The sequence below is a fragment of the Ovis canadensis genome, chromosome 4, assembly GCF_042477335.2.
Source record: "Ovis canadensis isolate MfBH-ARS-UI-01 breed Bighorn chromosome 4, ARS-UI_OviCan_v2, whole genome shotgun sequence".
Taxonomy (NCBI): domain Eukaryota; kingdom Metazoa; phylum Chordata; class Mammalia; order Artiodactyla; family Bovidae; genus Ovis; species Ovis canadensis.
In genome coordinates this window covers 102,881,528-102,902,841 of record NC_091248.1, presented here as the reverse complement: position 1 = coordinate 102,902,841, position 21,314 = coordinate 102,881,528, and the positions used below count along the sequence as shown (strand labels likewise).

General features: G+C 42.8%; 1 protein-coding gene across 1 annotated transcript; it reads right to left on the bottom strand.

The window, feature by feature from the left end:
* Positions 1 to 8,308: 8,308 nt before the first annotated feature.
* Positions 8,309 to 17,457, bottom strand: LMOD2 (leiomodin 2). The gene is made up of 3 exons (XM_069588291.1): positions 17,028 to 17,457; positions 9,733 to 11,091; positions 8,309 to 8,769 (listed from the first exon to the last, which is right to left on the bottom strand). The coding sequence occupies exons 1-3, from the start codon at positions 17,298 to 17,300 to the stop codon at positions 8,743 to 8,745; spliced, it is 1,659 nt and encodes a 552-aa protein (XP_069444392.1). The 5' UTR covers positions 17,301 to 17,457; the 3' UTR covers positions 8,309 to 8,742.
* Positions 17,458 to 21,314: the final 3,857 nt, after the last annotated feature.

Here is a 21,314-nt window from a genome sequence, read left to right as displayed (position 1 = left end):
GTCTCGGTCTACAATGACTTGAGGCTGGGCTTGGGTTCCCAGGCAAGGATTGAGGCTGAGTCATGGTGATGAGAATACCAGATCCTAGCCACTAGGCCGGTGGTCTGTGACAGGGCACCTGGCCCTTTGATTTTGCAGAAAAGAATTCCCACTAAGACAGAAAGTAATCTCTGACAGCTCAGATGGTAAAGGATCTTCCTGCAATGCGGGAGACCGGGGTTTGATCCCTGGTTCAGGAAGATTCCCTGGAGAAGGGAATGGCAACCCACCCCAGTGTTCTTGCCTGGAAAAAAAATCCTCAGACAGACGGGCCTGGAGGGCTACAGTCCATAGGATTGCAAAGAGTTGGACATGACTGAGTGACTAACACACACACAGTGAAACAAGTGAAAGTATTTATTAGTTGGGAAAAGTATAGTATGTGTAAATAGAACTATCTCAGAGAGAGAGTTGCTGAGTTGCACCCTTTTGACAGTTTGAATTACTTTTATGGAGCATTTCTTCCGGGTTTCCTTTGGCCAATCCTTTTGGTTTGCCTGAGTCACAGCACATATTTGGTGTATCTCAGGATCCTCCCATGAGTTCACACACAACTCTTAGCCAAGATGAATTATACCACAAAGGCCTATGGGTAGAGCATCCCTTGACATCACTCTCATTTTGATCTCTAAGGAGCTTTCCTGAGTATGTATAGTTGGGGAGATCTCCTGACTTGGAGAATGAGAAATATGTGGTCTGGGTAGGGCCCAATTTTAATTGTCCTGCTATTTTTGTCTTGGAATTTTGGTCCATAGGGAATGAGTTGCCAATCACTTTACCCTTGGGGGCCTCATCTACTGCCTGCCTCAAGATGAGGATGAAAGATCAGCAGGGCCACGTTTGCCAGGCCAAGAGAGCTGAGCTTTATTCTGTAGAATGTGGATTATCACAAATTGCATTTGGGAAAAATATCAGTGAAGCAAGTAGAGAAAAAATGGGCCAGGGAGAATGGAGACAGAAATCAGTTAGGAAGCAACTGGTTAGGAAAAAGCCAGTTCAGAAGCAGCAGTCCAGATAACAGATTGTGAGTGACTCCTCAAAGGTTTTTATGGTGGTTAAGGAGAGGATATGACATTTTTAAGAGGAGAAATTCTATTCATGGCCATAACCTGAGGGAATCTCCTGTTAAATTAAAGCTTCTTCTGATCTGCCTCACTCTGATCAGTTTGCATATGCAAAAGTAAACCGGAGCTGCTCTTGGGCAGGGGTTGAAGAGAGTTGAATTTGCTGTGCAGAGCAGAGTGAAAAGAACTTGGAACTCCCAGGAGTGATGTAGGAGGATAGTAACGAAGACGAATCAGGAGAGAAGAAGAAGGAATGATAAACTAACAATAAAATACAGACTATCATGTTGTATAAAATTTCAGTGGGGGGAGAAAATCTCAAATAGGGAGTTAGTCCCTCTGTTACTGTTTTAACATCTCATGCTTGAAGTCACTGAGTCACTGTAACAACAACCTTTCCTTCATTTCCCAAATTTTCATGTAATGTCCAGCCTGTGGAAACCAAGAAAGAGGGCTGATTGTCACAGGTCTATCGTCACATTAGGTCACTGTCGACTGAAATAGGCCAGGCAACCATAGGTTTGCAAAGAGGCATGCTTGGTGCATGGGAGCCAGAGACAACCATGAGCAGATAAGCCTCTCGCCCCTACCCCTTCATCCCAGGAATTCTCGGAACTCTTTGGACTGTCACGGAGGTGCACTGAGGTTTCCAGTTAACTTTATCTTGACTATTAAATACATGTGTACGGCACATACAGTCTTCCCTGCTGGCTCAGATGGTAAAGAATTGCCTGCACTGTGGGAGACCCGGCTTCAATTCCCGGGTTGGAGACATCCCCTGGAGAAAGCAATGGCTAGCCACTCTAGTATTCTTGCCTGGAAAATCCCAAGGACAGAGGAGCCTGGCGGGCTACAGTCCACGGGGTCACAAAGAGTCAGACACGACTGAGTGACTAACGCCACATCACATCATATGCACACATATATGTCATTTTTATTTGCATGAGGAAAAATATGCACATGATATATACATGTATTTATACTTAAACATGTAAACATTATATATAAATAAGATTTTCTCACATCAGGTAAAAATTATAGTAGATACTTGCGTATGTAAATACATCTGGTTGGCCAAAAATGTTCGTTTGAGTTTTTCCATAAGAAGGTACAGAAAAACCCAAATAAACTTTTTGGCCAACCCAATGTATATAATATAATGCAATATAATGACATACCAGGAATATGTGACCTTTAATTCTGAGGTTTGTGGACACTCCGACCCTCCTCAAGAGGAGCATATCCATTTTCTGAAGCATTGTGTACAGTTGCCATCCTCGTGATAGCGTTACCGCACTCTACCCCTCCAACCTGATGTCCATCTTCACGGCTGCCGTGGACTTGCTCCCCCCAAGAGCACCAGTTCGAATGATCGCCTTTGAGCTCAGGAACACGCTGAGGCATTTTGTGCTGCCAACTGGCCCTTCCTTAGCACAACTCTCTGCTTTGCCACCTGACTCTCCTCTGGCTTTTCTTAAGACATACTCAGCCTCTGCCCTTTTCTCGGAGTGACCTCCTCCAAACCCCCATCTTTAAGTGCTACTCATACTCAACCCCGCAAATCCTTATTTCTAGCACAAACCTACCTTCCCCATGATCACTACTTTCAAACGGACAGGTACCTCAGACACAACACTATTTAAAACTGAACGTATCTTCTTCCTCCGATACTTGCTGTATCCTGTTCTCCCATTTTGTGGCACGACTGTCCACCCAAACAGCCCAGCCTGGACGTGTCAACCTGCACACCTCTCTTCTGTTGCCCCCTGCCTCCCTTCATCTAATCAGTCACTAAATTCTGTGGAGTGCGTGCTTTCTCAGTCTCTGCTTTATCTGTTCTGATGTCTTCATACCTACAGTGTTCACAGTCTGTCTGGATTGCTTCCTTCCTAGACCATTGCAGCAGTCTCCTTACTGGTCTTCTTACCACCAGCCTGGGCCTCACCGAGTCCATTCTCCTCTCAGTTGCTGTTGCTCAGTTGCTCAGTTACGTTCAACTCTTTGCAGCCCCATGGACTGCCCTGCCAGGCTTCCCTGTCTTTGCTGTCTCCTTGTTCATACTCATGTCCATTGAGTCAATGATGCCATCCAACCATCTTGTCCTCTGTTTCCGCCATCTCCTGCCCTCCTCCTTTCCTAGCATTAGGGTCTTTTCCAATGAAGTCAGCTCTTCGTATCAGGTGGCCAAAGCCATATTTTTGCAAAGTTGTACAAACATCATGTCACGCTTTTTGCAATTCTTTGATGCTTGCTAGGACCCTCAGAATGAATCCCCATTCTTTAGCTTACGCTGAGTTGTTCAGGGCATACTATTGTGGCTCTTAGACCCTTCCAGCCTTTTTATTCAGACATAGATAATTTTATGGACTTTTGGAAATTTGTCTTACCAAGGCATGCCTCTGTGGTTCAGATAGGCATATGATTTGACAGAGAGAAAGCTGGTAAACAGGACAGTTTGGTTGAAACCTAATTTCCAGTTTTGGTGTACCATAATGATGGTGTACTCACAAACCCTTGTCTAACTGGGGGATGGCTTCTCAGCTGTGATTTTTTTTTTCAGACAGTCATTTCTTCTAAGGGTTTTTCAGAAAAGCTGAATGTTAGAATGACTCAAAAAGATAAGTTGGAACAAACCAAATTCCAAATTAGCATTCTAATCAAAATAACCTAAATATCCAAGTTATTACAACTGCTTAAATAAAATACAGTAGGTTACGCGATGGTATGTAAGTTATATGTGTGTTTAAATATGCATTAAGAAGGATCTAAAAGGATGTACTAAAGGGTTGTCAGTAATTCTGCATGGGTGAGATTGTGGAGATTTTTATGTTTTTTGCCTTATCAGTATATTCTAATTTGTCTTAATGATCACATACTACTTTTGTTAAAGACCATACAGAAACTAAATACTAGTACTATTCTTAATCCACAAAGCCTGTCAATACTAGAAGAAAGACTGAAATATTAACTCTTCACCAAATTCTTGCTTTTTATAGCATGACATTAACCCTATGATTTTCTATTTTCTATAATACCCTGTATTTTTTCTGTAATACCCTGTAATACCCTACTGTATTTTATTTAAGCAATTGTAATAACTTGGATATTTAGGTTATTTTAAATGTCTCTCCTCATTCATCACCCCTACCATTTGATTTGTTTTTCAGCCTGGTGTCTTCTCCATTCTTTAAAATTCTAAAACAAGTGTCACCTTCCTTGAGAAGCTTTTCTTGACCTCTTATCTGCTTATGGTCAAGGGTCTATGGTAAACAGTGGCTGGCTCACAAGTCAAATCCATCCAATTCTTCTACTGTCCGGTCTGCAGACTAAAGAGAGTTTCAACATTTTTTAATGGTTGAAAAAATGATCAAAAGAAGAATATGAACAACGCATGAAAATTCCATGAAATTTGAATTCTAGTGTCTACAAATAAGTTGTAGTCGAACACAGACATGCTCATTCATTTGCATATTATCTGTAGCTGTTTTCACCCTATTATGGCAGGGTTGGGTAGTTGTGACAGAGACCAAGTGGCCCACAGAATCTAAAATGTTTAAATATGTTATACAATATTTTAAATATCTCTGGCCCTTTATAGAAATTTGCTAACACCAGTTTTAGAAGATTAGGCTTCCTCAGTGCTCACAAAGGACTCTTTACCTACTGAAAATTCTGGAAGGAACGAGGGTCCTCACTGTTTGGAAGTGAAAGACACTTTCTTTTTTTCTTTTTCTTTTTTTTTAAATTTTAAAATCTTTAATTCTTACATGCGTTCCCAAACATGAACCCCCCTCCCACCTCCCTCCCCATAACATCTCTGTGGGTCATCCCCATGCACCAGCCCCAAGCATGCTGTATCCTGCGTCAGACATAGACTGGCGATTCAATTCTTACATGATAGTATACATGTTAGAATGCCATTCTCCCAAATCATCCCACCCTCTCCCTCTCCCTCTGAGTCCAAAAGTCTGTTATACACATCTGTGTAAAAGACACTTTCTAATTCAACTTGATCTCCCCAGCATCAGGCAGAGAGCCTCAACCACAGGAGGCACCTGATAGGCACACAGTGCCTGAAGGAATGGTGTCAGGTCCCTCCCCTCGACTTGTAAGTGACATGAAGACAGGCAGTTTTATCTCCTTTGTTCACTGCACATGCTCGGTGTCCAGAAGTACTTGGAACGTGGCAGGCACTCAGAGAACAGTTGTGAAAGTTCAGTGCCTCAGTATCAGTGCAATATTTCTGAGTTTTGTAATTCTTAGGTCAGGTCTTTGACTTTTACGTCTACTATTTGACGACTGATGAAAACAAAACCCACCTTCCAAACCTCAGAGAAACAAAGAAAAGACAGTGTGACCTTCTCACGAAGGAAGTAGTTAAGAGGTCTTTTCAAGAACATATCGATTTACCCCTGTCTATGGTGCCTCTCAATCATGCACTGCAGTCTGTTTTTACCTCTTCCTCTCCCTCACTTGGAGCAACTGCATCTGGGCAGGTATTAAATCACGATCCTGCTGACACTGAGTTATTGAATACCTGTGGCAGCAGGGCTCCAGACGCAGAGTGAGACTCAGCATTTTGGCCCTGTTTCAACCAGGATGAGGTGTACTTTAAGAGATTAATGTGCAGATATAAATCATGGTCTAAACACTCCATCTGGTCTTGGACAGCCCCTCTCCCAGTGAGCTGAATGCTCTTTATAGCGGATGAACTAGCTAGCTTTCATACCAGCTCTGTGAGTTTGCAGGGACGATGAACTTGGGATTCCTGTTCTGTGCTGAAGAGTCATGACACCTTGCTTGGCTCCAGTGGTGTCTTCTGAAATCACATTCTAAAAATGCTTTCCTTGAACGAAAAATATGCCAACTTAGTGTCTGACTATATCATACTTGTCTTATTAGGGGCTTTACAATGTTTTGAAGGTTGAGTATGGGGATCTGGATGCTTATTTCCATTTTGTTAAGTGCCTTATCAGTGCATGCTCCTCTCTCTCGAAGCCCAAAAATTTCCAGCAAGGTCACAACCTGAAGGAGGAAATATTTGTCTCCCAAACACTCTCATTTGGTGAGAAGGCCGAGCCAGTCCCCACAGCCTAGCATCTCCTAGCAGCCCAGGAACTAGCCTTTTCCTCTTACCTCTGCACACTCCCTTTTTTCTGGGATTTATACATGGTTTTGGAGAAGGCAATGGCACCTAACTCCAGTACTCTTGCTGGAAAATCCCATGGATGGAGGAGCCTGGTAAGCTGCAGTCCATGGGGTCGCTAAGAGTCGGACACAACTGAGCGATTTCACTTTCACTTTTCACTTTCACGCATTGGAAATGGCAACCCACTCCAAAGTTCTTGCCTGGAGAATCCCAGGGATGGAGGAGTCTGTTGGGCTTCTGTCTATGGGGTCACACAGAGTCTGACATGACTGAAGCGACTTAGCAGCAGCATACATGGTTTTATCAAAGGATCTATTTATCAGCAACCATTTACTCCTTTGCTTCATCATGGTGGAGCTGAAAGCTCTTCACATTCAGAAAAGCCCTGTTCTCATGCACACACAGAGGTCAGGGGAAAGGAAGGTCAGTCTTGGCTTTCTGCGCTAATTCACTACACACACACACATGCTTGCCTTTTAAAAATCTATATTTTAGCTTTTATTTTTGCACAACAGTCAGTTCAGTTCAGTCGCTCAGTCGTGTCCTACTCTTTGCGACCCCATGAATCGCAGCACGCCAGCCTCCCTGTCCATCACCAACTCCCGGAGTTCACTCAGACTCACCTCCATCGAGTCAGTGATGCCATCCAGCCATCTCATCCTCTGTCGTCCCCTTTTCCTCCTGCCCCCAATCCCTCCCAGCATCAGAGTCTTTCCCAATGAGTCAACTCTTCACATGAGGTGGCCAAAGTACTGGAGATTCAGCTTTAGCATCATTCCTTCCAAAGAAATCCCAGGGCTGATCTCCTTCAGAATGGATTGGTTGGATCTCCTTACAGTCCAAGGGACTCACAAGCACAATTGTGAACACTCATGAAAAGGGGTAAAATACTGAAGTCACTGCTAAAGGAAACTGACATTCCCACTGTCCTTCGAAGCACAGGGAGCCTTAGGACTCAGTCCAGATGGAAGCAGAGACATGCAGTGATGCAGAAGGAGCATGCATGGGCTTCTGAACAATCTCCCATGCATCCCCAGCCCCTCTGAACCTGGTTTTCCTTGTGAATTAAATGGGAAGAGCACCTTTTAATGTTGTGAAAAGTATACAACTTAGTTCAGAAAATGTCAGTCACTCCCCACACAAAGCCAGGAAGCAATTATTAAATGGGTGACCCAAGAGCTCATGCTCTATAGGACACAAAGGAAACATTGCTAATCAAAGATAATACAGAGGACTTTAGCAGAGATTTGTAGCTTTCATAAGCTGGAGTGCAGCATCAGGTGGAATGAAGGTAATCTCTGACAGATCTTTCTCTTATCTGAAAATCCAGATCTTTATTGAATGAAAGAGAGATGGGGTAGGATGATTGCAAATGCATGCACCCTTGTCCGTGAATATGTGTAGTGGACACTGATATCACCATTAGGTAGGCAGAGTACAGAGACACACTAAACTCAGGGTCCCCAACCTCCAGGATATAATGCCTGATGATCTGAAGTGGAGCTGATGTAATAATAATAGAAATAAAGTACATTTAATGTTCTTGAATCATCTGGAAACCATCTTCCCCTCCCCGACCCCCTTCCATGGAAAAATTGTCTTAAATGAAATCAGTCCCTGGTTCCAGAAAGGTTGGGGACCACTGCCCTAAACTAAAACTTATCACAGGGAGAGCTCAAAGGAGACTTGAGTGGTGACTCTTTAGCATTACCCTCAAGACAGCTCTGAATGCAGGGGGCCTATCTTCCAGGTGTTCCCTTAGCACTTGTTCCATCTCTACCAAGAAACTTTCTAATTTGCCATTTTTTCCCCCAAAATAGTTAACTTTAATTATAGATGATTGAATGACTTCTGGGTGTCTATCAGCCTTATGGGTCCAATATTCATGTCTCCAGGATGACAATGGTCAAGCAGGGTCTTTTCCCAAGCTTTTATTAGTATCTCACTACCAAAAAGACCTTTAAAAGGGTTCTTGATTCCAGACCTTTAGAGAGAGCTCTGATCATATTTTCTTAGACATGAGGAAACAAAGGCAAATGCTTAGTACCCAAACCTCTTTTGGGGTGAGAATGTAATATGTTTAATATTTAGCAAAGTTACATACACACCTGACAGATGTGATTATCCACTTACAAAAAATATTAGTTTGCTTAAAAAAAAAAAAAACTTCAATCCAAATTTATTAGGATTACAAAAATAACAGCACATTTCATGAACTCATTACAGCTCAGAGTTACCAACACATCCAACATATTTAAATAAACTGCTTCTTGTCAATACAAATCTCATGACATAAAAAAGAAGTTTATTTTCATATTTACAGAAGAAACATGCCGGTAGTTTCTTAACATTCTCTTTGGAATTAATGGGTGAGGCTATTTTTAAAGTCAGAGAACATCTCAAATTGAAGAAGGTATTTTAGAAACATCTCACAATACATTTTATCTAATACCAACTGAATAATTCTGCATCCTCTTCTAAAAATCAGGCTTATCGCAGAGCTTCTGGAACTTCCACCTACAAAAATAGGGGATTCTCTTTTAATAAAAACAATGCAAATGATAAAGCGAAGAAAAATATATCCGTAGAGTATGACTTTAGCAGTATTTTCCAGAAAGAACTCAGATTGCTGTGAGTGTGTGTGTGCTAAATTGCTTCAGTCGTGTTTAACTCTTTGCAACTATATGGACTGTGGTCCGCCAGGCTCCTCTGTCCATGGGATTCTCCAGGCAAAAATACTGGAGTGGCTTTCCATGCCCTTCTCCAGGGGACCTTCCCCAGGGATTGAACCCAAGAGGTCTTTTACCTCTCCTGCATTGGCAGCTGGGTTCTTTACCACTAGTGCCACCTGGGAAACCCAGATTTTTGCTGGGTGATGTTCAATTTTTTTTTATTATAAATTAAGTGTTAAGTCACTTGCAAAAAAGAAAGAAAAGGAAAAAGTCACTCAGCTGTGTCTGACTCTTTGTGACCCTGTGGACTGTAGCCCACCAGACTCCTCCATCCATGGGATTCTCCAGGCAAGAATACTGGAGTGGGTTGCCATTTCCTTCTCCAGAGGATCTTCCTGACCCAGGGATTGAATCTCCTGCATAGCAGGCAGACGCTTTACCCTCTGAGCCACCAGGGAAGTCCAATCACTTGCAACTCGGTGGTAAAATTTTTGTCAAGTGATGAATTTGTTTTGGAGACATATACCCTGATTTCTTATTAAGGAAATTGGGATTTTTTTTTTCTTTTTTAGGTTGAAATGTCTTAAGATAAGCCTGGCCCTTAAAAGAATGAGATGCTAAGAAGGTGGACCAGGCGCATCTCTCAAACAGAAACGTGCTCTCTAGTGAGCTGCTCGTGATGCTCCAGATTTGGCAGCCTGCTCCGGCGTATACTGATAAGTGTTAGAGAGGTGATTTGGTACCCGAGTGCGGTGGAGGCTGACTCCTATGCTAGGTGCTCGCCCCTGCCTGCCCTTGGGTTACTTACCCGCCTTAGCTGTTTTATGCTGCTTCCCCGAATAGCTTCCATGAGATTCTCGTGAGCTGATCTCTGTGGGGTAGAAGGTCGGGAACTGTCTTCCATTTTCTTCTCCTGCACCGACCTCAGGGAATTTTTAATTTCCTTTAGGATATTGTTTGGCTGTTTCTTAGCCTTTTTCCCTTTTTTCTTTTTCTGTCCGTTTTGTAATGCCCGCTGGGCACTCTCCTGCTGTTTGATGACTTCCGCAATGTTGCGGGTGATGAGCTTCTTCTCTGGGGGCGGAGGCGGGGGAGGCGGAGGCGGGGGTGGCAGCCTTTGGGGAGCAAGAGGGGGTGGCGGTGGGGGTGGGGGAGGGGGCGGGGGAGGGGGCGGAGGCGGGGGCGGGGCCGCGGGAGACGGAGGGCGGCTCCTCACAGTTTGGACTTTCTTGGGGAGTTTGGGGGACGACCAGGGGGAGTGCTTGGGAGACGCGTAGGGTGAAGAGCCTGGCGTGCCTCTCTGCCAGACTTTGGTCCTAAGGTTGGCTCCTCCGTCGTATCCCTCCTGCTGTTTCTGCTCCTGCATCCGCTTCTGCCGCTGCTTATCCATGTTTCTGGTCAAGAGGCTGGTCATGCTCATTCTTGGTCCTGGCAGCTCGAAATGGTAGCCCAGCCTCAGGAGCGTGGTGTTGTCCCTCAGCAGCTTGACGATCTCCATCTCCACCTGGCTGCCCATGATGTGCCTCTGGTTGTGGAAGCGCAGCTCGGTGAGCGCGGGGTTGTGCTGCAGCGCCCTCATGATGGCCAGGATGCCCTTGCCCGTGATGAAGTTGGACTCGATGTTGACGCTGGTGATGTGCCGGTTGACCTGGAGCATGTCCGCGATGGCTTTGGCCGCGCTGTCGTCGGCGCGCGTGTTGGCCAGGCTGAAGGTCTTCACCACCGTGTTGGCCTTGAGGGCCTCGGCGAAGCGGGCGAGGGTCTGCGAAGTGATGTTCTCGATGTTGTTCAGATTGACTTCCGTGGTGTCGGGGTCGTTGTTTTTAATCTTTTCCAGAGCATCCTCGATCACTGTGGGGTTCCCGCAGGGGTGAATGGCAGCTGGGGGGGACTCCGTGTTCCTTCCACCGTGGCCGTTAGTCAGATGTATGTTTTCGATTTGACTTTTAAATGTCTTTGGCCTCGCGTTGTCAGAATGGACACTATCGGAATGCACAGGTCCGTTCATCCCTTCCTCGTTCGCACCTGTTCTTTCCTCTCCTTCGCTGTCCTCCTCCTCGTCCTCGTCCTCGTCCTCCTCTTCCGTGTATACATCCTCAGAAACCTCACTGTTACATTCTGTAAAGACAAGCTCTTCCTCACTCTCCTCTTTGTCCTCTTCTGCAACCTGAAGAGCAGAGTATCCTCATGAGGTTTGCCGTTTTAAGCACATTGTTACATTTTACAAAAGTAACACCTGGTTTTGCATTATATACATGCATCAGATCATCACGGTGGTCCCTCTAAAACTCACACGATGTGATATGTCAATTATATCTGAATAAATTCTTTAAAAAGTAACACACAAGCAAGTAAGACAAAACTTTCTAAGAATAAAAAGTTCGTCTCCAGCAGCTAATCTCCCTAGTTCAGGTGACCAGGGTTAGCATTTCCTTGCATAACTTTCACCAGTTTTTTCTGTATTCTGCAGAAATTTTTTGTATTCGTCAAAATAAATATCCAGAATTCAGTTGATGGAATAAGAGTTTGCCATCATTTTGCCAATGTTTAACAAATAAGCAGGAGCTTCTGCTCTGGAAAACCCTTGATCGCATTCTTATTCTCTTCACTCCCTCTCCTGAATGACTTGGCTTCTAGTCTACTTACAGTTTAGCAGAGTCAGCCATCCCATGGGGAATCACCCTTCTGTCCTTCCTTACTTCTCCATCCCAAACATACAAATGACAACAAAAATGCATAACACATTTATGAGTTCCCTTTCTTTTCTTTAAGATTTTTTTTGAGGGGACCATTTTTTAAAAGCCTTCATATCGAATTTTGTTCCGTTATTTCTTCTGCTTTGTGTTTTGGCTTTTTGGCCTTGAGGCATGCGAGATATTAGCTCCCTGACCAGGGATCCAACTCACACCTTCTGTATTGAAAGGCAAAGTCTTAACCACTGAACCATCAGGGAAATCCTTGGGTTCCCTTTCTTAATGTTGAGGAATTCTTCCTCCAGTCCGCCTCCTACAGTCTCTGTGAGCCCAGAGCCTTCTGCCATGTCCTATGTCAGGGCATACAGAGGCTGGGCACCTCCCTCTAAGTAGAGCCTGGCATGGGGTTTCAGAGACCACACCACCTGGAAGCTGAGGCTCTATCTGTCTTTTTTCTGAGGAAAGAAACCAAGGGAGCAGGTCAAAGCTCATCTCTATGCAGAAACTCATTTGGGTCATCCTTTGCAGCAAATCAGCTTGAAATCTCATGTTATCACTGGGTTAAATGAGATGGGACTTCAGAAGGCATGAGGTGGGAAAGTAATTGCCTTTGGCACTAACTACATTTCAACCGTCACATGGAACAGCAGAGAACAGTAGAAAAATCTTTGAAGCAAGCCACTGCCTCAGCCTGATGGTCTTAAATTATTTACCAGGTATCAATTATGAAAAACTTTCAGTCAAACACAATTTCACTTCATCTTGGTCTTTCCTGTTTACAAGATTTTGTACTGAGAAGTTCAGCTGAGCCCCCCCCCCCCCCTTTATTCTTTGCCTCGCTACCTTTTCTGATAAAATAAAAATCTGGCAATTGCTGACAGAGTCCAATTTTCCCTAATGCTATCTTTTTAATCCTTTAGTTTCTCTAAAGCCCGGAGACCCTTTCCTGTCCCCAAAGCCAGAATTCTTCCTTCTACATGGGAATGTTTTTGACCCCAGCCTCCTGCTGCCCGAGGCACGTGGAATGAGCTTTGGAAAACACTGCGCTGGTCTCCAGGTTTGTTTGCCCAGTTGCTGTCACAAAATAGCCTCCAGTTATCCGCTTGTTTGGAGTGGCAGGCACCAAGTGATGGCCTGGGGAAGGGGTCAGCCACTCCTGGGATGGCTTGTCCAGTCTTAATTTACTCACTTGTTCAGGAGCAGAAGGGAGAGTGACACTGTGTGTGTGTGTGTGTGTGTGTGTGTGTGTGTGTGTCTGTGTGTGTGTGTGTGTGTGTTTAGCTGTTTCAGTATTTGGAGAAAAGGAGCCTGTCTCAAAATTCAAGGTATACTGCCTGTCACACCACTGTTAAATGGTACCCCTCTAGTTTTTCAAAGACCTTTAGGCTTTATCTGCAAGAAATGTTTTTCTCTTAAATATCTTTGCAGAGATCATATCTGAAACTCTTATCCAGCAATGAGTTGTCCTGTGATATCTCAATGACATTTCCTCCAGAAAGCCTTCTTTGACATCTCCTCAAATTATCTTTGTGATGTGATCCCATGATGCTGTAACTCCTCCAATAAAGTATCTCTTTAATTATTTGTTTTTTTCTCCCAAAAAACTGTTTGCAGGGTGACAAAAAGGATCATGTCTGTTCTCGCTTCACACAGTGCTCAGCAGGTAGTAGGGGCTCGGTAAAATTTGTTAACTGAGTAGCTCTAAATTGACATTGGTTAACAGCCTCTGGTGTTAACAGCCTCAGGCTTCCCTGTGACTCAGTTGGTAAAGAATCCATCTGCAATTCAGGAGACCTGGGTTCGATCCCTGGGTTGGGAAGATCCCCCTGGTGGAGGGCATGGCAACCCACTCCAGTATTCTTGCCTAGACAATTCCATGGACAGAGAAGCCTGGCGGGCTATAGTCCATGCGGTCACAAAGAGTCGGACATGACTGAGCAACTGATACAACACAGCATAACAGCCTCTGAGTCAGGGGAGGTCTCGGAGAAGAGTACAGATGGGGTGGATGGGAGGAAGGTGATTGATTGTCTTGGTTTGCCCCAGGGCTGAAAGGTATTCCAGCAAACAGTTTTGCATTCTAAAATCTACACAGTCCCAGTCAAGCCAAGATGGTTAGCCACTCTAGTTGGGGGACATCTCAGAGAACAGCAGAAGGGAGAAAGGTATCCAGAGAAGAAGGAAGAATGATGTTAAAGCAATCACTGCCCACTTTCAAAATAATTCTCTCATTTGGACTGACTGCAGTGTTCCAGATCACTTATCTACAACTGCTCTGGAGTTAACCCAGATCCTTGCAAGGCCTTCCCTGGTGGCTCAGATGGTAAAGAATCTGACTGCAGTGCATGAAACCTGGGTTTTATCCCTGTGTTGGGATGATCCCTTGAAGAAGGGAATGGCAACCGCTCTAGTTTTCTTGCCGGGAGAATCCCCATGGACAGAGAAGCCTGGTGGGCTACAGTCCATGGGGTCACAAAGAGTCGGACACGATTGACTAACACTTGCAAGAATGGGGGTGGAAAGGTCAGGGGTGGGGTGAGGCAGGGAAGCTTGAGGCACCGAAGGGGGAGATAGGGAGAAGCGAATATGGGTACACTTAAGGAATAAATACGGCAACAAGAAGAGGGTGGCCAGCCATTGCTCCTCATTACTTCCCTGGCACCATTACATGAAGAAGGAGGCAGTAAGCGTGGTTTCCCATTCTGGTTCTGGTTCTACCCATAAAGAGCTGGTTTTGTTTGTTGTGTTAGTCACTAAGTCGTGTCCTACATGTGGTCACAAAGATGTGACCCCATGGACTGTAGCCCACCAGGCTTCTCTGTCCGTGGAATTCTTCAGGCAAGAATACTGGAGTGGGTTACCATTTCCTTCTCCAGAGTGTCTTCCCCACTCGGGGATCGAATCCATGTCCCCCTCATTGGCAGGAAGATTCTTTACTGCTGAGCTACCAGGGAAGCCTCAAAAAGAGCTGGTTGATTTTAGACAAATCATTAAATCCCTGGGATAGACAGTCTCAAGGAAACTGCAGTAGAGTTGAGCGGTTCTCCAACCACAGGGTATGTCAAAAGCACCAGGGGCACCAGGAGAAGCCACACAGGGCTGGGCCCCACTCCCAGAGTTCTTCATTCATCTGGTCTGGGGGAGCCCTAGAATGAGTTGGAAGGTCCCAGGCGATGCTGATGTACCCACATTCTGAGAACTGCAGTCTTTGTGCCAACAGGACTTGGTTTGAATTTCAGCTAGAAGCTGTTAATCTCAAGTGAGTTTCTTAACCTCTCCCAGTCTCACTTCTCACATCCAGAAGGTGAGAGTTCAGGGAAGTAATGTGAATGTACTTATTGTCACCTATGCCTGACACCCAGCAGATACTCAAGCTCAGGGAGCTGGACCTTTGGGTCTCCAGGGCCTCTTGGAGATGTTTAATGCAGGATAAGTTTGTGGGAGTCCAGGTGGGCAGAAGCTGTCATTCAGTAGGTGTTGAACATGATTTTCATAAATATTTACAGCCAACAGCAGCCTGGAAGCATGACCCCTCATCTCCTTCTCATGGTCTACACTGAGCTGCTCTTCACACCCTTTCCCCCGCCCGCCCACCAGTCAGCTGCTCTGAGCTTTTTCCTGGAGTTGGAATGGGTTGACACCCTCCACTGGCAAACTTCTGCTCCGCACTCCTTGTGACTCTGGAGACAACTTGCCAGCAGGGAAAGGGGAGCGGGAGAAAAGTTAAGTAGCTGAGAAAGGAATCAAAGTTCATCAACAACACAGCCTCTCTAATTGAGCTGATAAGCCATTGGCAGGGCTCAGGGATCAGCAAAACCTTTGGCAGGAGCAGGTGGGTTTCATCAACAGCTGACAACAGGCTTTGTCCTTTGTTTTCCACTCATCTCAATACGTTATGACATTAAAATGCCTTTGTTGGGTGATTACTCCAGTGGCTGTCTGTCCTAGATATTATGAGGCAATTTTAATCTTTTTTATTAGGGAAAGTCTTGAACTGTTAGGAAAATGTGATACTTCCTATATTTGACTACATTTCAGACACACATTTCCACATCAAAAAAAAAAAAAAAAAAAAAAGACCTTACGTTTGTGGAAGAATTGACCAACCCAAATCCTGGCCCATTTTGTGTATCCTTCCTTTTCACCACCACCTTCAGACCCTCAATGCAGGTCGCCACTGTGGCCTTGGCGAACCCTGGCCTGATTCTGGTGGCCCATTCTGCAATGATTGACATGGACAAAACTCACACATATCTTGCTACAAATGTGGCCCACACACTCTATCATCAAGATCATCTAACAGTTCCTGGATTAGTACTATGAAAGCCTTGCCATTGGCTTCAGGCCATTTTGATCTTAGATGATTCCAGTAGAGCACACAGGTTTTAAACTCTTGCTCCTGACCAGTGTTCTTCCACAAATTCAGGAATTTGTTATTTTTATATTCTTATTGCTTTAACTATCTTTCCAGAGCTTAGTCTTTTGAACTTCCTGCTGTGAATGATTTATTTGACAAATTCAAATTAACTATTTCCTGGGCAGAGAACAAGAGCTTAATAGACCTGACCCTAATATAAATGCATTTTCCGGCCTCAGAATCACCATTATAAAATAGGAAGGAACCTTAGAGATCATCCTAGCAGGGATGCTTAACCTGGAGCCTTAGGAGGGTTTCAGAATGTGTGCCATCATTTTGAAATTCTATGTAAAATTTTGTATGTTTACACAAGCACACATGCATTTTCTTAGGAAAGTCTTTAACCTAAAAATCTCAAAATGGTGTCTGAAGAACACCCTCCATTGATATGAAAGAGAACTCTGCAGAAATGACTCTCTGTTCAAGGTCTTACAACTTCGGTGCAGAGCAGGAATAAGAAATAAGGTCCCCTGACTCTCAGCCCCATATATTTCTCACCACCCCATGTTTCCTGGTGTTGGAAAAAGGAATTAGTTTATCGTAGCCACCATCACAGTCCAAGCAACAGATTACCCACTATTGTCTTTATAGACGAAAATAAATTTACTTAGCTGCCGTATACATTTATGTTATTGCCATATATATATATATATGTATAAACAAGTATTATGCCACATCCTTAACTTATAACTCAAATTAGACTTTTGTTTGGCAAAATATCTAAACCCGTGCTTTGCTTGTGAATTATTTTCCTCTTGAAGATCCCATCCTTGTCAATCACGGGACCCCCCAACTAAGAATCTTTCATATAATCCATTAGGTTGTCATAAAAGTTAGATGACTATTTCAGCCTGAGAAAATTTTCAGTAGCAGGTGCAAGTGGATTATAAGAAAAGTGATGAGGAATGAAAAATTAGAAAAAAAATAAGAAAGATTCCTGGGTTCGGGGTTGGGGGATTGGGAATAGCTGAGGAAAAATATCCAAGAGCCTACCTTTCCACATTCCCCCAGCCTCTCCTTCTCCAAGAGTTTCTGGGACTCCTTTTCCCAATAGGCCATCAGCGCCTCTCTGCTGAATGTCCCTGTGGGGGTTTTCTCGGTCAGACTCTTTTGCCTCATCCCCACCGGGAGGCTGTGATCAGGTTCAATGTTGTCCAGCTCCCTCTCTAGCTCCTTCAGCTCCTCAGCTGACAGGGAAGCCAGGAGTTCGTCCTCATCGATGGATTCATATTTGCTAAGTCCTCTCCTGTAGCCAAAGGTAGACATGGTCCCTGCTTCGTCAGACCCACAAGGAGCTTGGGGAACCGGGCATTCAAGGCAGCCAGCAGCAGGCAGGGAGGAGAGTGGGCAGGCCGGTTAGCAACTGGTGCTGGGAGTGCCTGCGATAGCCTTTTAAGAGTGGTGATACAGGCTGTGACAATGCAGAGAGGGGTGAAGGCATAGGCTGTTTTAAGCATCAGACGTCAGCTAGACATTTGAACACAAAGAATGTCACATCAGTGGTGGATGGAGGTCTCAGAACCAGTGGGGATTATTCACATACTGGCCAGGGACATATTTAGCTGAGCCTAATGGCTCATGAGGACAGGCAGACAGGGCTTCAGATAGGAAGCAACCGGCTTCTTACTTTGTTTTCAAACAACAAGAGGGTAAAAATGTATTTCTAAAATGGCTTACTACCACCACCATGGTCATGAAAAGATTCTCTTCCTATAATCTTCCAGGGTGAGAAATGACTACACATGCCTTTAGAGTCGTTATTCTGGTTCTCCTAAAAAACATACCGTGGGTGGCACTGATGAGGACAGAGGTTATAATGAAATAGCATTTTTCTACTGTTATTGCATTTTGCAGTTTACAAATCATAAGTCCTGAGAGATGACTTACATTAATTATCTCCCTTTACCGATTTTGTCAAGTGAGGCTCTGAGAAATTAAGTGAAGTCAGACAGCTAGAAGGGCGGAAGCCTTTGCACTCTCTCTCCTCTGCACAAAATGGCTTCCTTCTCCTCACCCCTAAGTGTTAGTAAACAACTTGATTCACAAACAAAACTCCCCAAAAGACAAATAACAATATTGGACAAGATGTATTATGAACTGACACTACGCCAGTCTAGTGCTAAGCATTTTAAACATTTATCTCACTTAATCCCACAGTCCCATGAAGTGCATACTATTACCCATATTCTACTAGTACAGATTCTGAGAGGTTAAGTAACTGGCCCAGGACCACAGAGCTAAGAAATGGTGGAGCTAGAATTTGCAACTGGATTTGTGTCTGGGCTGAATACTGAAGAGATGCTAATTTGAAATGATATACCTGTCCACATTTTTGTGAATGTGATGAAATACACACACAGTTTACAGGGTTTCATAAATATATCATCCTAGCATACAGATACATGAACATCTGTTAAAATGTATATATACAGAGAACTATATATGTGTCAACACAAATGCATGATATTTTGTTTATACATTCAGTAGTTGTGAATGTTTGGGTTGTTTCCAGGTTTGGGGAGTTATAACCAATGTTGAACACTTACTGCAAGTCTATGTAGCCACATGTTTTTATTTCCCTTGGGTATCTAGTTTGCAGTAGTGGAATTGCTGAGTTATATGGTAAATTTACTTTTCATGAAACTGCCTAATTATTTTCTGAAATGGCTGTACCAATTTACTTTCCCACCAGCAATGAGGAGCATTCCAGTTTCTCCACATTCTAACATGTTTTTGCTGAAGTGTTGGAGTATAGCTATTTCAGTGCCTATGAAATGGTATCTCATTATTGTTTTAAATTTCATTTCTCTAATAACTAATGATGTGTGCTGCGTTTAGTTGCTCAGTTGTGTCCAACTCTTTGCTGCTTCATGGACTGTAGGCTGCCAGGCTCCTCTTCCATGCAGATTCTCCAGGCAAGAATACTGGAGTGGGTTAGATGCCCTCCTCCAGGGGATTGTCCCAACCCAGGGATCGAACCCAGGTCTCCCACATTGCAGGCAGATTCTTTACCATCTGATCCACCAGGGACGCCCATAACTAGTGATACTGAACATCATATGTTTACTGGCAATCTTATGTCAATTTTGGTAAAATATTCATTTAAATATCATGCTCATTTTTAAATCGGGTTGTCTTATTACTAAGTTATAAAAATTATTTTTATAATCTGGACTTTATCAGATTGGCAGATATTATCTGTCATTCTGTGGATTGTCTTTTGAAAAGTAAACCTATTTAATTTTGATGAAGCTCAGTTTATCTATTTCTTCTTCTATTGCTTGAGCTTTTGGTATTATAACTAAGATATCTTTTCCTAAACACAGAATCTGAGACTTACTTTTATGCATTCTTCTAAGAGTTTTACAGTTTTGGGTTTTCAGAGGTATATTACACATTTTGATTTAATATTTGCGTCTGTGTAGGGTAATGGTCTAAATTCATCTTTTTGTATACAGATGTCCAATTGTCTTATAATTTTTTTTTATTAAATTGCATTGGTGCCTTTGTGGAAAATTAATTGGGCATAAATGTAAGGGTTTATTTCTGAACAGTAGGTTATGTTCTATAGATCTGTGAGTCTATTTTCTTAAGACAGTACCATCTAGTCTTACTTATTATAGCTTTGTAGTATGTGCTGAAACCAGGAAGTATACGTTCTTCACTTTTTTCTTTTGCAAGAATGTTTTGGCTAAGTATTATGGTCTTAACTCATTATGAAATTCTGTCTACCAAAATAACTATGACTCTTTTCAGTGATACTACTAGGATAATTATGATATTAGAAATGATGAGTTCATTGTTTTTTTATGGCCTTTAGCATATACCTTTGTTATAGCCTCAGTGATAATACATTTTTTTATGTGAAAATAGTTTTGATTTTTGGAAATGACATCAAATATTATATCCAAATCTGATGAATAAGATGAGTTATTCAGCTGAATAATAAATTTTAGGTTAAAAGATGAATTATGATTACAACTGTATAAAAGCCTCTGTTTTTTTATAAAAAAGATGAAAAATACATTAAAATGATAGTATACTTTTGTTTCTTCAACAAGTATGTATTAGGCACATATGATATGCCGACCACTATATAAATTTGAGATGCATAACTGTAAAAATATGAAATTGTGTTTTACTTTTTCTCTCATTTATAGTTTTTCTATAATATTTTAATATTATTTTCATCTGACAACTTATTGAACATACACTACCTGTCAGATTCTAAATTAAGTGCTGGCATTAGAGCATTGAAGAAAACCAAAAATAAAAATTTCTTCCTTCATGGAGTTTACAGTCTCACTGGGGGAAACAGACAATATGTAAGTAAATGAGTAAACACAGAACGCACAGACAGAAGCTCAATGGCGAGAAATAAAGTGGGATAAAAGGGAAGAAAGAAGATTGTGCAGGTAATATTTCAAGTAGGGAAGACCTCTGTTTTAATAAGATGACTTTTGAGCACAGCTCTGAAGTAAGGTCTTGATGCAATAATACACAGTTAATATGACTATAAAATAATGACTGAGATATTTTTGGAATCACAGATTCTCAGCTTTCAAAGTGACTTGGAAAAACATCAATCCTCTGTGACTTCTATAAGTGGTCATTTAGGGTTTGCTTGAGTACTTTCGGTGAAAACTGTACATTACCAAAAACTCCTTCCATTGTTGGAGGGCTCAAATCACTACAACATCTTTCTTTCTATTGTGTTAAAACTGATCTCTTTAAAACTCACCATAAATATATTTAAGTTTTCTCATTGGAACAATGCAGAATACATGTGTTCTCATGTGAGTTTCTTCTTCCAAATCTTGGGTAGCCCATGAATGACTCTGAAAATAACTCTGGAAAAGGAGACATTAAAGTGTTTTGCTCTGTGGCAGCATCACTGGCAAAAAAAATAATATTATAGCCTCTCAAGACACTCCATGAAGAACAATGGTCATTCAGACATCCTAGTATATATATTACAAACCACTCTAATTATGATAAAAATCACAGCTCATGGATGATCTTAGTTCACTGGATCTCTCTTTAGGTTTTCTCCGCAGACTTGAAATCCATTGGATAAAATTCTGTTGACTAATTAAACACCAATGCCTGACTCTGGCCAGACCTAAGTACAATGAAAAATTTAGATTTCTTTGCAAACTTATCTGCATCAAGGGGAAAAATCTCAGTCAAAAGTTCTCTGAGCATCACCATTTTCTATTTTGTGATTTTTAACCTGATTACATTGTGTTTTCCAGTAGGATTGTTTTTAGAGCCATCAGT